Source organism: Platalea leucorodia (assembly GCF_965183815.1).
Source record: "Platalea leucorodia genome assembly, chromosome: 3".
Taxonomy (NCBI): Eukaryota; Metazoa; Chordata; class Aves; order Pelecaniformes; family Threskiornithidae; genus Platalea; species Platalea leucorodia.
Genome location: NC_138825.1, coordinates 89,373,999 through 89,389,063, shown reverse-complemented (window position 1 = coordinate 89,389,063; position 15,065 = coordinate 89,373,999). Strand labels below are relative to the sequence as shown.

The following is a 15,065-nucleotide window of genomic DNA, read 5'->3' as shown; positions in this document are numbered from 1 at the left end:
TTAAAATAGTGATATTTAAAAGTATGGAAACAATTAGTTGGAAAGTCCAAGCTGAAAGTTCTCCGACATGTGAGAAAGTCACACTAACTGACAGAACCTTAATCGTAAATTAAAATGTATGTCAGTGCATTTGTTTACTTTCATTATTATGAGGTATGAGAATACTGCTACATATTTTTAGAGCTGCTTTGATCTAAAGGATGAAAGGAGGAGTTAAAGTTAAAACTGCACCAGTATTGAACTAGCATCCATCCTATAGGTTACTTGAATTGGATAAGTCCTAGGAGCTGTAGAACTGATTAGAAGATCTGGAGCTAAGATAGACATGACTATAAATAACATAATGACTATATACAAAAGCAAGCAACAGCTTAGGTACAATTTAAAGAAGATATCTATTTCAAATTGTTCAAGCCATCCTAAAAAAAACATAACTATGTCTGCATGCAAGTGATATGTAAACATATGTACTTACCCTTCACTAAATTGCAAGGAAAGCAACAGTAAAAGAGAAAACACAGGTTTAGCTTAATCCTTCCTAGACTTAGCCATGACAAGTATCTAGTAAGAAGATGCAAAGCCATTAGAAAACAAATCAACTTTGATGACAAAAGCCATAGCAGCAGGGAAAAACACTTCCTTCTAGTTTTCCATGGTTAATTTTACTTCATTTTGGAAAGTGTCTAGTTGTTTGGTGTGCCATTTCTGTCCCACCCCCCAGTAAGAAAAAAAGTTGCCATTAAGACACCTTTGTAAGGGAAAGGAAAAGCCTATATTGCAGCTAAGTGACAAAGGAGGTTGAGGGAGGCAAACCTAAACATCAGCTAGTCTCACATTGTTCCTATTATGCCTTGATACATGGTATAACGTATACACCTACTTGTTGCCAGGTTTTTTTCCTTCCAGTGAGTTTAGATGTTGCTCAAGGGTCTCCATGAGACTGCTAGGAGCCTTGAAAGCAAAGAGAAAGATACACTTCTAAACACAATGCATTGACCTAATGATACTTCAAAATCCAGCGCCAACTTTCCTGAAGTCCACCATGTGCATGCTCATGCTGTTATTTACACCACTGTGAAAATAGTGGATTTCCATGCTAGAAGCATTCACACAAAAACAGCTTCTGAAAGATAATACTGTGTCCAAATTTGCAGAGAGAAAACATTTACCTCTACTGAACAGCTCCTGAAGCCTAAATCCAGGACATGCTGCTGGTCATGCTTTGAGTCAGTGTTAAACATTGACAACAGCACAGGCATCCACAGGGTTAATTTTAAGAGTAATAGGTTAAAAGTCATCCTTTCAGTTTTGCTTTCAGTCAGACCTCCAACACCTCTTTCATGACCAGAGGGTTAGATAATATTTGCAGTCTAAACAAAACAAACTAGAAACCCTTTCCAATGCCCCCAAAAGCAGCTACTTTTGGTTCAAGACTCCCAACATCACAAAACCTTATAGCTGTTTCTTCTCAAAACAGCAGCCAGGCACAGGTTACCGAGCCCAGCAGCTAACTCAAAATTCAGAAAGATTACTATTTTAGACCTCTGCAAAAACTAAGGTTTTTCAAGCCTCCCTGATCTTAGGTTTTATTTTAAACAACCTTTTTGTGGTCAGGCAATACCCCCAGGCATGCACTTGCCGTTACAATGGTAGATAGGAAAAGTGGTCATAAATGCAAACAACAGTATGCTTAGCTACTCCGGTATAAAAAGAGTCCAGATAAGTAGAATCCTACAAGATCAACAAGCAAGGAGGAAACCCTTGAGAGACACAGTAGCATATAATAGTCAATTATTTCATCAGGGTTACCAGTTCATCAATGGTACAGCCTTTAAACAGGGAATTCTCTTTATCAGTCTCTTTCAGATCAACCACAATTCCTGACAGCAATACCTACAGTGTTTTTCATAAATAATATCTTTTATTTCAGGGTAGACATATGCATCAAAAATGTCAGTTTGTGATGCTTGAAAACAGACTATCCACTACTCCTATGTACAGTATGCTGAAAACCAGCTGGCTGGCTAAATCAGATGTTTCAGGATGCTTAGTACCTGCTAGTATCGATGCACAGCTAGGTATACTTACAGTGTCTGCATATTAATTTTGGCATTTGCATATAATTGAGCAGTAAGGTAACTTAACACATGCAGAAATTTAAAATGCTCAAAAAATCCTTAAATGATGACTTGAGTTTAAGTATGTCCCACTTACATACACAATGCAGAAACATCTTAACCATTGCTGCTTTTATAGGCATATGTATTAATTTTCAACTAATTTGAGCACAAGTAAGAATTTGGTTAAACACAATTGACTTAGTTACAAGAATTCTCCAGCAGCAAGAAAAAGATGAGCAAAGACTCTCATGTGCTAAAAAAACAAAGATTCAGACTTCTACGTATTCAAAAAGGCTATCGCATAAGATACAAGTTGTGCCTACTTAAACATGTAAGCAGAAAGCTATGTTTCAAAAAAAAAAAAAAATCCTTTATTTCCTGTTACCAGTTACCAATAGCTTTCCAATATATTACTCATAGGTTTCTTAAAAGCCAACAAGGTAGTATGAAACTCGTCTATCAAGCAGAATTCACAGAGGAAGCTTCAGAAAATTTCTACCCAGATGTAACAATTTGGAAATTAAATATTGCCTGGTATCCAATTTGCAACACTGAACATTATTGCTTAATTTCTTCTAGATACTGCTTCAACATTAGACTAGACTAATCTATCGGTCAGCATCATGGTGGAACCTTAGATATGGGTTCCGCACTAGCTACTTGGGGCAAAACTGCCACACTTTAAGAACTGCTAATAAATAAAAATGAGCCAAGCTCTTTAGCTGCAAAGATGCCTCCTCAGCCTCCAAAACCTTGCAGCCAAACTAGAAAGTCCAAAGATGACAGCTATCAACTTGTATTTCAGTACTGTGACCACTTGTTTGAATTTACAGAGTAGGTACACGCATCAAGTGTCAACGCAGTGAACTTCTTGTGGCCTACTGCCACAGCTTGCTTTAGGAATTTAGGTATACCATTGATATTGTATTGTATACAATTATATATTACTTATTAGTTGAAATTCAGTTTTATTATTCACCTTTTATTTATTTCTCACTGAAATACACTGTCTAGGTCTTATACGTAATCTAATCTACAGCATGCTGCAAATCAGCCTTAGCAAGTGAGTCCCAAGCAGCCTTTGGGAGAATGCAGCTATGAAGGACTACTTGAGAAGACCACTGAAGTGGTCAGGCAGTTGGACTAGATGATCGCTGTCGATCCCTTCTTTCCAAAGGAACTATTCTATTCTATTGTAAAATGTTGGTTCGTGAGGTGAAAGGGACCCTCCAGTAGCAGTAACTAAGGTCCTGCTGAGTAAGTGCAGCACTGACTGATGATGCAGAGCACGGCTTGTGCCGTCCCAGCAGGCAGCCTTTCCAGCAGGCTGACACAACACAAGCAGCAGCAGATCAAAAAGCACTACAGGAATTTATGAAGTATATTTCATTAACTGAGCTTAAGGTGAGTTCTTCTGGTTCAAGGACTTAGTTCATGACTGACTAGACCTTGTTAAAAAAGAGCCCCTAAGGTGCAGAGTTAGGTGAACATACTACTTCAGCTATTTCGGAATTGGGTTTGGTATTCCACACGCTGCTAGAAGTCTAAGCTTTCCTCTGCTGAAAGAGTGGCCAGACTTCATAGCCCCGTAGCACCTGAAACCCATAAAGATTAAAACTCTCCACCTTCACATCATGTCTCACTTTCAGAATTTTTAACTGGCTTTTTAACGAAGAGAACCACTATTCTGACACTGATTTAAACCAGGCTTTCAAGAGGCTTTCAAAAACCACACATTCATAGGTTATGAACACTTAGGATTTACAACTGTTAAGAAGTCTGGGATGCTCTCCTGTTCCAATTTTACTGGCATCAAAACTGCCATGAGTGAACTCTTCAGCATGGACCTCTTCCTCCAAGTAAATGGCCTTTTCACATTAAACACAAAGCCAGGCACCCAGACCAATTTGCAAGTGATATTGAAAATGGACCAGCACAACAGAAGTTAAGCAGCTACTGCATAAGTGAATTTTGATGTTAGAAGTTTTGATGCATACCGACAGAGAAGTTCAGGAATTAAATCACAACTTCTGCATTTAAACTTCAAGTTCACTGTACCTAGACCAAGACAGTAGTGCTAGGGCTGCTCTGAATTTCATCTCTGGACCAAGACTGTATCAGGGAGAGATTATGAAGCAAGTCACACCACAGTCTCTACGTTGTCTGTCATCAAAAATGAACTTGAGCTACAAGCTGTGAGAATCTGTCCTTCAGCAAAGAAAGAGCAAAACAGCCTACCTTTCAACCATAGGTCAGAAGTGACCATGAAAGACATTATTTTAGTTATATTAGTCTTCAAAAATAGCTTTGGGCAGTTCTTATTTGCAAGTTGAGAAGGGCTTTAAAATGTTAGGTGGTATGACCTCCAACCAACATTTACATTCCTGGTATGCTTCCTAATTAGAGAACTTTTAGTTATTACACAGATCCAAAATGACTACAAGAGAAGCTTACCTGTGTAAGATCAGGGATATCGCCTTTGTCAATTCCAACTTGCTGTGGATATAAAAAAGGTAAAATGTAAGCGCGTTATTCCACTGCAGCAGGCACTAATTTTGACTAGAACTGTGGTACGCTCTTCAACCTATAATGCACTTTATCTTTAGAAAAAGACTACAAAGTTAGCAAGTGCAGATGCCCATCTTTCCGGTAGCTACCTTCAACAACCTGCAGCAGTCTTTTTTTTTTGTTTGTTTTTACAAATTAAATACCCATTTTAAAAAATTTGATACCACCCAGGTAAAGTTCATACTCCATACTGCAAATCAGGCAGGGCTTTCTGGTCATGTTGTGTCAGAGGACAGCGTTAGTGAACTGCCGAACACATACTATCTAGATACCTATTGTAATGAAGTTCTCTGAAATTCAGCCAGTGAGCAAATCCTAGAAGACATCACTTAAAAAAATGCTAAAGCTCAAGTCACTTTGCTGTTCTACCCTTCTCTCCCAGCATTTCAAACATAGCAAGATGACATCTAAGTCTGCAATCTCCTATTAGTTGTCCTGTTGCTTCACTACAGCTCTTCAAAGTGCCTGTTGGTTTAGCTTTTGCAGAAGAACAAGCTCCACTGCACCTAGTAATCCTGAAGCATCGTCACTACAACCCCTGTCCTGCAAAGCTGACCTATAGGTGTCCAAAGTACTTCACTCCCTCAAGTTCAACATTCGTATCAGACATTACGTGCCATTCAGGAGTCTAGCAGGCTCCTTCATAAATAGTTAAGTAAATTAGCGAAGAAACAAACTTTTTATTCAGCTCATTACTGCTGTCTATTATAATGAAGCACGAAACATGGAAAATGTGCATCTTGTGCCAAGGAGCCAACTACCACAAATGAGAGCCCAGCAAAAGAGTTAATTAACCATGTAATATCTGTATTATCCACATAAGAGGATGATAACAAAGACCATAACCAGGGAAAGCTCACATTCCAGTTAACTTGTAGTTGGCTGCAAAGACTTAAAAAGCAGACTTATAAAACCATTACGCGTTTATTCCTAATTACTCTATCTTCCTCTAATGTTCAACCCTGCCCTAGAAGCATGCATTCCCAGCATTTCCAAGAAATATTAATACGGTTGAAGTCATGTAATCTGTTACGTTACCAGGGAAGTTGAGGCTGGCTACACAGTAGAGATGTGGCAGTCCTAAGCAGGGCTTAACTAACTCAAGAAAAGCTGAACAAGCAGATCCAGGAACTTCTATACTGCCTCACATTTATACACAGTGAGTCAGGTGCTTAATAAGTGCAACTAGTATTTTATACCAGTGCTAAAAAATTCACAAAATACTTACGTGCCAGACTCCAGAAGACTGGAAGTCACTTACCTCTGCAACTTTAAGAAACTCTGATACTCTGGTCATTCGAGTAAGAAATCGTTTGTAGATTTCAAGAGCATCTTTACATTGTCCCTTTTTCATTTCAAAAAATTTCTCTAGAGAAATAATTTGGCAAATTTCAGTTAAGATATCTTACATTAGCTCTGCATTAATCAGCAACTCTAGTTTTCAGGAAAATCACGTTTCAAGAATATTGCACTCCATTAACATTTTTCTACCTGGACACTAATCTAGTGGTGTGCCTAGTCCTTAGTAGAATTTAGAAGTTGGGCTTGCTGAGCTGCTAAAAAATTATATAGACTGGAAAATTGCACCCCAACCAGCCATAGCATTGCGCATGATGTAAACCAAGTTTTTAAAGATAAAAAGTAAGCAGGTGAAGTAGCTACCAAACTTAAAATTCAGAGTAATTAACATATATTAATGTCCTCTCCCAAGTTGTCTTCACACCAAAGAACAGTACTTTTTCCACTTCAGTAGCTCTCTAAAGTTAGTTCATGTCGATTGTCAAGCACAACTGCCACATATTTCAACCTGAGTTTATGCTTTAAGTAGCAGTAGACAGTGAAATCTCAATCCAATTGTTGTGCCCAACACATTTGTATCTGCTCCATAAGCTTCCCGTGCCTATAGTTTCAGTCAAAACACCTGGGACTGACTTTTATGAAACCACTAGAAAGCGTTGCAACATGGATACAAAAAAATTGTCCTGAGCTTTACAGCTCAGGAACATCGTTTTCCCTGTTCAGTCTCTGTAACCTCTCTGTTTCTTCCTGTTCAATTTGCAGCCAGTGTTGCTGGCCAAGCAATCTCAGTTTTTAGCTGTCTATAAAGACCAGCTGAAGTGCTCACAAGTTTTAATAGTTGAAGCTCATTTTCTACAGCGTCAGTTACGTTTCCTGCAGTTTATGGCAACTCCTGGTTTTAGACTCCATAACAAAGCCTTTTGCAGGGACAGCTTAAGGTGTGTTATACTGGTGATCATGCCAAGCTGCCTGAGCTTCAGAATGTGCTCACAGCCTCCTATAGACTTTGTAGGCTGATGGTAGGTAGGGCTCTGAAGGGGATCCAGCTTTGTCAGTCACGCTTTCAGACAGATTAGGAATGTTATTCAGGAGTATATTACTTCATATGAGGCTATCACATAGCATATATATCTGAAGAATCTGGGCATCTTAAAAACGCAACCAAATAGCAAAAGTTGCTTTGCTAACCTTGCAGGACGTATTATGGAAGCTTAGAGACCACTGTACATTTCTTTAGGCACAGAAATGCTGAGTACCTTTAGACTTCTGTACAATGTTAAGGGCAGATGACAATCCAGCCTCAGATGAACACTAATGTAAGAGGTTATGACTTAAAGTTTTCTCTCACTTCAGAATAGAATAGTCAAGAAAAATGTATTAAGTTTTAACGAAAATTAAGTAAAAAAACACCGAAGCAGATCTAAAACTAGTTTTTCACTTGCTCATGGTATGAGATATATACACCCCAGGTTACTTACCTAGTAAGTTAATAACCCCATCGTTGTAGCAAGCAAAAAGTTTGATAAGATCTTTAAATAGAAGCATGAATGCAGCATTTATGACACCATTTGTCAGTTCATTTGGATGAACCTACAAATAAAATACCAGTTATTTACAGCAGATTTACTGAATGCACTCAGAAATTTTAGCTTGCACCGGGTATCTGATGCTGTTATAGAATCAAGCACTGAATACAAGCTTTCACACAAAGAAACCAAACAAAGGTTTCAGTTCGCAGATCAAGGATTGCTTTCTTCACCACTTCAAAACAATCCACTACTGCAGAGGAGCATCCCCATCAACAGTAAACATCTTAGTCTGGAATCCTTCACCTATCACAGAGGTGGAAAGCAGAGATGCTATTAACAAAAAGCTTTAAGGAAACCGGACAAAAGATGTCAGTTCACAACAGAGCTGAACAAAACCTCAGCAGTCTACTACGTAATACAGTTGGGTTAATGATGTCAAGACCCTTCCAGTTCTCACATTAAGTTGGGCAGAAAATAAATACTTATTTATTAAAAGATCTTTGTTTTCTTAAAAAAAGAACCTCCTCTTCCAAGACCATTATCACAATTCCTATGCCATTTAAGTAATGAAAACACATTAGCGAGACATGTATTTCTAAGGCTTTCCTCTGAAAGCTGTAGTGGGCACTGTCTTCCACCTGGGATTGTGTCCTTCTGCCTACCAAGAACAAAAGAACTTCAAGATGGATTCCTTCAAAGACCTCTTTGCAACATTACGCTGTACCTCCTACAACAACTGACTCCTGTTTTTATCCTTAAGGCAGATAATCCCACCAACATTCATAACTTATTACATTATAAATATATTGTAGACACTTATTTCTATGAATAGTCTAGATTAAAGTTTATCCAATCCAGCCTACAGCTTAAAACCAGATGAAGGTTTTGAGGAAGCCAAACAATGTACATGTGATATTTTAACGGCTTTTACTCTCCCCTCCAAAAGAAGTTGGTTGCCAAGAGACAGAAAAAAAAAAAAGATTCTTCAGTCTCCTTGCTTTGTCCATTTTTTCCCTTCACTGATGCAGAAGATGAAACTCCAGCTCTGAGTCAGCATTCAAAAGCCTTCATTTCCCACACTGTTCCCCTACCCTTTTTTAAAAAAAAAAAAAAAAAAAAAGAAAAAAAGAGCAGAATCTGCACATTTTGTACATATAGGAAAGGGCCATCCTTTACCTCACTCTGCCTCAGTGGGATACTGAAAAGGGGAATTTTTTGCCCACATAATGGGATGATCAGTAAAGCATTACCTACAAGGTGAAATGTTTTAACTACAAGGCAGCATTTATAAGTCACTGCCCAGTGTTAATGCTGAGTCAGCTTCAATACGTACATCAAATTCAAGTAGTGCATCAATTTGTTCCTGCAATATTGGCATACTCTTCAGTAGCTTTTCAGGAGCCATTGTTCTCATTACACCGTCAGCTCTGCAAGAGGGAATACAGATCAGAAGCCATGGTGTTTCCCCTCTCCCCAAACTGATTTGTTGTCTAAATTTAAGCTTAAAGCTGCTGTAACCCATTCCAAACATTTGAAGCACTCTCTGATTCTCCAGCTTCCCACAACATCACAAGAGCTGGCATGGAAAATACTTCACCCAGCCACCCTCCCCGACAGCAGGCGAAGAAGGATTTTATGTTAGAGTGATGAATGCAAGAGATTGATCTCTTTATGGAAAGAAGACACAGAGTTAAAATAACTTGACAAGAAATACTGTCGCAGAAGTATTTAGAGAACCGATAGTCCTTGTGCATTAAGTTTGTTATGAATAACTAATGACAATTCATTGCTAGGAGTACTTTTCAATGACGTGTCTGTGATCACTGAAGACAAAAAAAAAAAACCCCTCTATGGGTTGGGTTTTTTCCCCCCATCAAGTGCCACAATATATGCATGCCAATTCACTGACAATTTAAATCAGGGCAATCTTTGCTTAGAGCTTCTTTCCTCAGTATTCCTGGATACTAATTAATTCCATTACTCCTTCATAGCACTTCCACTGACTTTGACCTGCCTTATCAGTCCTGAACCATTACTCCAACGGGATCATGCAGCAGTCATGGATGTGTAGCATTCCTTAATTGCCACTCATAGTCTTATAGCAGTCTTCACGCATGCCCATTTTAATCTCTGAATAGCACAAAGCTGTACAACCACCATTATGTATTGCCCCAGTCTGGCGACTGACAGGTATAGCATCTCCTCTCCACCACTTCTACTTATTTTGTGCTATACTCTGAGGCAGCACCTTGTTTTCAGCACCAGAAATAACACACACAGAAAGCCTTTCCAGGAACATACAGCAAGGCAGGAATAGAAGGATTCCTAGCAACTAAAACTTATGTTTATTTAACATGAAGTGTTTGAAGGCACTAGGTGACAAAGGGAACTTAAGATGCTAACACTACAGCAGCCTGCTGGATCAAAGCCTGCCTGAAACATCAATCCAACTAGCCACTAGTCTTCATGTCAAAAACTTCTTAATGATTTGCATTCCAGATAGGTTCAAGAGATAACTACTTTGGTCCCCACTGTGGGAACTGCATCCAGCTACATGGCAGTTTGAGAAGCAGGAGAGGAAAGCCTGGCAGCAATGCCTGCATTAACAGCTCAGAATCCCAAGCTGCAGAATACACCGAACTGCCAGAACGATCCTGTACACAACTCATGATTAGCAGGAGCATCTTTAGCATGCAGTCAATTAAGCTGCACCTTCAGTGGGTGTTAAGCCACTTGCTGTGTTGTCTGTGCTTCAAGAGAGAATCTAGAGCCATTAAAGTCCCAGTTAGAAGAGTCAGAGACCAAAAAAATGTTTTGATAAATACTCTGGGCTGGGTTAACTTTTTTCCCCCCCCCTCTTTTTTTTTTTTTTTTAAACACAGTATTTGCGGGAAATAAAACCAGTAGTTTACAACCTTATTCTGTCCAGTTTATAACTGTTTGCTGTGTTGCCTAAGAACTTCAGGTGTTCACTTAGGCTTCCTTTTGTAATCAGTCATCTGTCTTATGGAAAGGGTCTGGAGGGTAACGAAACATCCTAAATATAGTTTCAGAGTGCTTCCTTCTTCAAATCCTAAACACAATCTCGCTGCAGCACAATTTAATAAGAGTCAGATTTAACACCTAGCACTAAAAGCTTCCAGTTCTGCAAGGCACTTTACTTTAGTCTTTAGTATTTGCCTTACTACCCATAGTCTTTCCACTCCTCCTTGTGCAATTTTTAACCCATTACAAATACTTAAGAAATCCAACCATTTTTGTGTTTCATTGTGGCTAAACAAGGAATGTAAGAACTAAATCATTGAGACACTAAAATTAAGCATAATGCCACAAACAAGACTTCCATGGGTCAAGCAACCCTATCAGTTTACATATCTAAACTTTGCTTACCCTTTCTTCACTCTTGCAAAGTCAAATGCCATTTGTCTGTAGGAAAATGCTTTTTCATTCAAGTATCTACTGTAACGCCTTATAAAGGTGGACATGTCATAACCTGCAAAAAAAGTTACATGTTCTACATTTAATTTTCATGCTTGTTTGGAGGTTCTTTAATAAATGATAATATACAGTCAATAGGCCCTAAGGTTATGTGATCTCTGTTGCACTAGACAACCACATATACAGAACAGGCATCACAAAACATCTTCCAGCTTCTGAAGAAAAAGCAGTAGTGTTGCACCAAAACAATCTACCACTGTCCTCAGCTTTCAACAGACTCATCCAATGCACCAGTGGCATGGTTCCTGGGGAAACCTACTAGTGGCTCCTACGCAGTTATGTGGTAACATTATTTGAAGGCGAACTTAGTTACCCCTCTATTAACAGGGAAAAAATGCCAACTTAACAAAAAGTTTATACTTAACTGGTACATGACTTCCAGGATAAAGACAGATTTCAACCTAAACTCTCCCACTATTTTACGTATGTCAGTCCCTCCAGCTCTTACATCAACCTTCAAAATTCCCTTGACTAGGTTTACCAGAACAAAGAAATTATGATGGCATTCACAGAAATTAGTGCCTTCTTTGAACTATTACACCAGAGACCTTCAAGGCACATAATACTGTACAAGCAGCCTCAAACTTCAGTGACCTTCAAGCCTGTACGACTTCTGAACAGTTAGTATTACAGTCTGTCCTTCAGGTATTTCTTTCAATGTTTCTTCATCTAAGCTACAAAAATGTGTGCAGAAGGCACATCCTCCTCTTCAGTACAAGCCCCTTTTTGCTACCTTTGTTAAAATCCACACCTCTTGACTTAGTCATTGACTGTATTCTCCCTTAGTATCTCTCAACTATAAGCATCTCTGCCAACTCAGGCTTAACACTACCAACTCTGATGCCTCATTATCTATGACACACTGTTGTATTATCTATGAAACAGCAATTTAAGCTTAAAGAAAGTGGCAAAGAACACATTTGATAGAATTCATTGCCGCCAAATAACAGTATCTTTGAACATGCATAGCATGTTTTGCTTAGACAAACACAGTTTTAATATTTGTTTGGCTTTGTTCCTGCCCTGCATTACCATTTCTAAAAGATACTCAAGTATTTTTGGTGTCACATCTCCATTGAGAGATGGAGTAACGTGGCATTGCTTCGATCTTGCCCATTAAGGCCAATTGCCCATTATGCCCATTATTGCCCATTATTGCAGCATTCCTGCATTCTGCATACAGTCTACAAATACTCTCTGACAGCTGCCAAATTACAAGTTTCCTCTCTTCTCTACTAGAGCTACCATGAAACAAGCTTTTTCTCTAAGTGAAGCAACAGGAAAATTCACTAATAATTTCAGAGTCAAAGTAGAAAAGCAGACATTGTAAGCTTTAGAGAGAACAACTCCTTAATTTTTGCCTAGACCTTCTAAATTCCCTACTCAAATCAAAACCAGCTCGTTCTTTTGGTGCCTTCCCATTGCCTCCCCAAATTAAACATTTGTATAGACAATTCCTAAAAGTGCAGTGTCCCCAAGCAACCAAATTAGGATTTAAGACTGAGTAAAAAACAAAAACTAAATGGGAAGTTATCCATTTCATCCTTAACTCCCATAACAGTTAAGGCAATAGCTGACCCGGCCCTGATTTCAACCAGCGCTTTCTAAGGGAGTTGTACAGTTTCACCTCTTGAGTAAAAATTTTGAAGGAACTGAGAAACATTGTTCGGAAGTTGTCCAGCTGTTAACTTGAGCTCCAGTATTCATTAAGTACTTATAAAAAGGCACATATTTTATATTATTTGCATCTTATGAATGAAGGAGCAAACTAACAATAGTATCTTACTTGGAATCTTGTTAGGATTGTAGACATGAGTAGGCTTACCATGAGATCCACTTTTGTCCAGAAAATTGCTGAGATTGAACAATGTGTTTCTAGATGCCAGGTACTGAATAAATCTCTGTAACACAAAGTTATTTTCTTATCACAAGTTGTATCTGAAGGCTTTGTACCTCCTAGCAGGAAGATTACCAGTCTAGCTCCAGCATACACACATGAAAACCCAGACTTTTGTCTTAGCCTGCAATGCCTTCCTCAAAACCTTTTTCATCCGTTCAGATTAATTATGTTTACCCTGAATCTCTACTAAATATCCTACTGTATACATAAAAATAGATTCTGTGCAAATACAAACCAGATTGTGGAAAGAGCAGTAAAAATGGTTAATTCTCAAAGAGATTTGAGGAAGCACAAGATTTATTTGCTTGCAAAGTCCCAGACTTTTCAATCCAGCAGCCCTCAGTTTCAGCCAAGCCGAGGGCCTGTTTTAATAACAAGCAGGCCCCACACCAAGTACAGGGACTAACAGACTAAAACAGTTACAGAAAACAAATCAGAATATTGGCCAAAACTTGGAACAGAAAAATAGGACAGGAGTAAAAATTTACACTGCGACATTGGACAAGTTCATTGCATGAAAACACTTCACAGACAGCCAGGGAGGAATAGTTTCACAGTCTAAAGCTCTTTAAGTAAGCTTTTTGGTTTTACACAGACATACCAGTCTATACAGGTCAATAAAAAGCAAGGACAAGGAAAATGCAATCCAAAAGGCTATCAATCAAGTTGAATTTACAGCTCCAGGAAGATTTTAATGCTTATGCAGAGAGCATTTGGATGGCAGTACACATATGCCAGAACATCAACTTTCACTCCAGTCAAAAAGTCCCAGGTAATCTTTAATCCTGCACAGCTCTGTTTTCAGATAGCGCATAAATTGTCAACATCCTGGAACAGGCTGCTGCTTGCTCTTATGCTACGGTTTTGTAAATGAAGAGACAGATAATCGGCACGCCTCCAACGATGTTGTTGAAGGTAAGTAAGTTTGCTCCTCATCAGGAATCATTCTTGCCCTTTGTTCTCAGGTCCTTACTGGTTCAGAAAAGATGCCTTTCTGCTACTAATGTTTTTGACCTGGAGTCTCCTCAGTGCCAATGTGGTTTCAAGAGAAAGCTGCTTACACTTACCTCATTGCCATGAACCATTAGATGATGTGTGGTAACTAAGGCTTTGAATACGACCACCCAGCTACTATTTGTTGCTCGCTCAAAAAGTGTATCAGCCATCTGAGGAATATTCACGTTCGTTTCATTAGTTGCTTGGATCAAGTCTGTAAGAGAGAAGAGGAAGGTGTTAAGTGCTACAAATAAGACTAAAATTTTGCAGCATGGCCAAGCTCTCAGCCCACCAGGCTGCAGGCCGTGGTTGTGACAAACAGCAAGTTCAGTGTTTATGTTCTACATTAAAAAAAAACAAAAAAACCCAGCACCAACCCAAAAAAATTACATTATATTAGTACACGCTGACAGCAACACTGGTCTGACTCTTTTATCCAACAGTACTAGCTTTCCAACGATTCTGTCCTGAGCTACATTCCAACCTTTCTCCATCTTCATCCCAGATGAAGTTCAGGTGCACAACATCACATGACTTTACTGCTTGCAGGTTTTCAAGTTAATTGTGCCACTTCACTACCTCTGGGTTAGACAAGTAAGTATTACTGAATTCTTCACTTACAGGTAACAAGCACGCTGAACCCAGTCACATCAGCAAAAAGAGGTATCACCAGAAACAGATACTCTAGTCATCTCAGAGGTTAGAGTTTCATCGGCATGCTACAGCACACCTCCTAGAGTCTCTACAGACCTAGATAGCAGAAGAGTGCATTCAGGCATGCATTAAGACCTCTTTAACAGTAAGAAAGGCAAGGATAGACATTAGCTTATACTGAAGAATAATAGTCTTCTGCAAACAACTGCACCTTACATAGAAGAAATTAGACAATAGACTGTCTTAGGGAACAAGAATAAAATACAGCTTTGGTGTCCTGTACATTAGGAAGGTGTAGACTTGCACAGGAGAGTACATGAAATTAAGATAAGTACTTAAATCATGAACAGTAGGGCAGCAAGCTTTCCACTAGCATCTCTATCCCACATCTACTGATAGGTGATGTAGTAAATCAAAGAACCTATTACTTACATTTGCTAGGCAGCCAGCAATGACCTTCTACAAGCTATTATCTAGTTTTTGAGACACAGTTGGAAACCA

The 15,065-nt window shown here is 38.9% G+C and overlaps 1 protein-coding gene across 24 annotated transcripts in view; it reads right to left on the bottom strand.

The window, feature by feature from the left end:
- Nucleotides 1–15,065, bottom strand: part of SNAP91 (synaptosome associated protein 91) — a gene marked incomplete at both ends in the record, with an annotated part of 68,987 nt that overhangs the window by 35,534 nt on the left and 18,388 nt on the right. For 17 of the 24 annotated variants that reach the window (XM_082307825.1, XM_082307827.1, XM_082307804.1 and 14 more), the window contains 8 exons: nt 881–951; nt 4,575–4,616; nt 5,950–6,056; nt 7,466–7,577; nt 8,850–8,943; nt 10,907–11,009; nt 12,840–12,915; nt 13,982–14,124. In XM_082307825.1, the coding sequence (XP_082163951.1) occupies nt 881–951; nt 4,575–4,616; nt 5,950–6,056; nt 7,466–7,577; nt 8,850–8,943; nt 10,907–11,009; nt 12,840–12,915; nt 13,982–14,124 (748 nt within the window). The remainder of the gene's footprint in view (nt 1–880; nt 952–4,574; nt 4,617–5,949; nt 6,057–7,465; nt 7,578–8,849; nt 8,944–10,906; nt 11,010–12,839; nt 12,916–13,981; nt 14,125–15,065) is intronic. The other 7 variants (XM_082307826.1, XM_082307805.1, XM_082307809.1 and 4 more) reach the window with 1 other exon arrangement.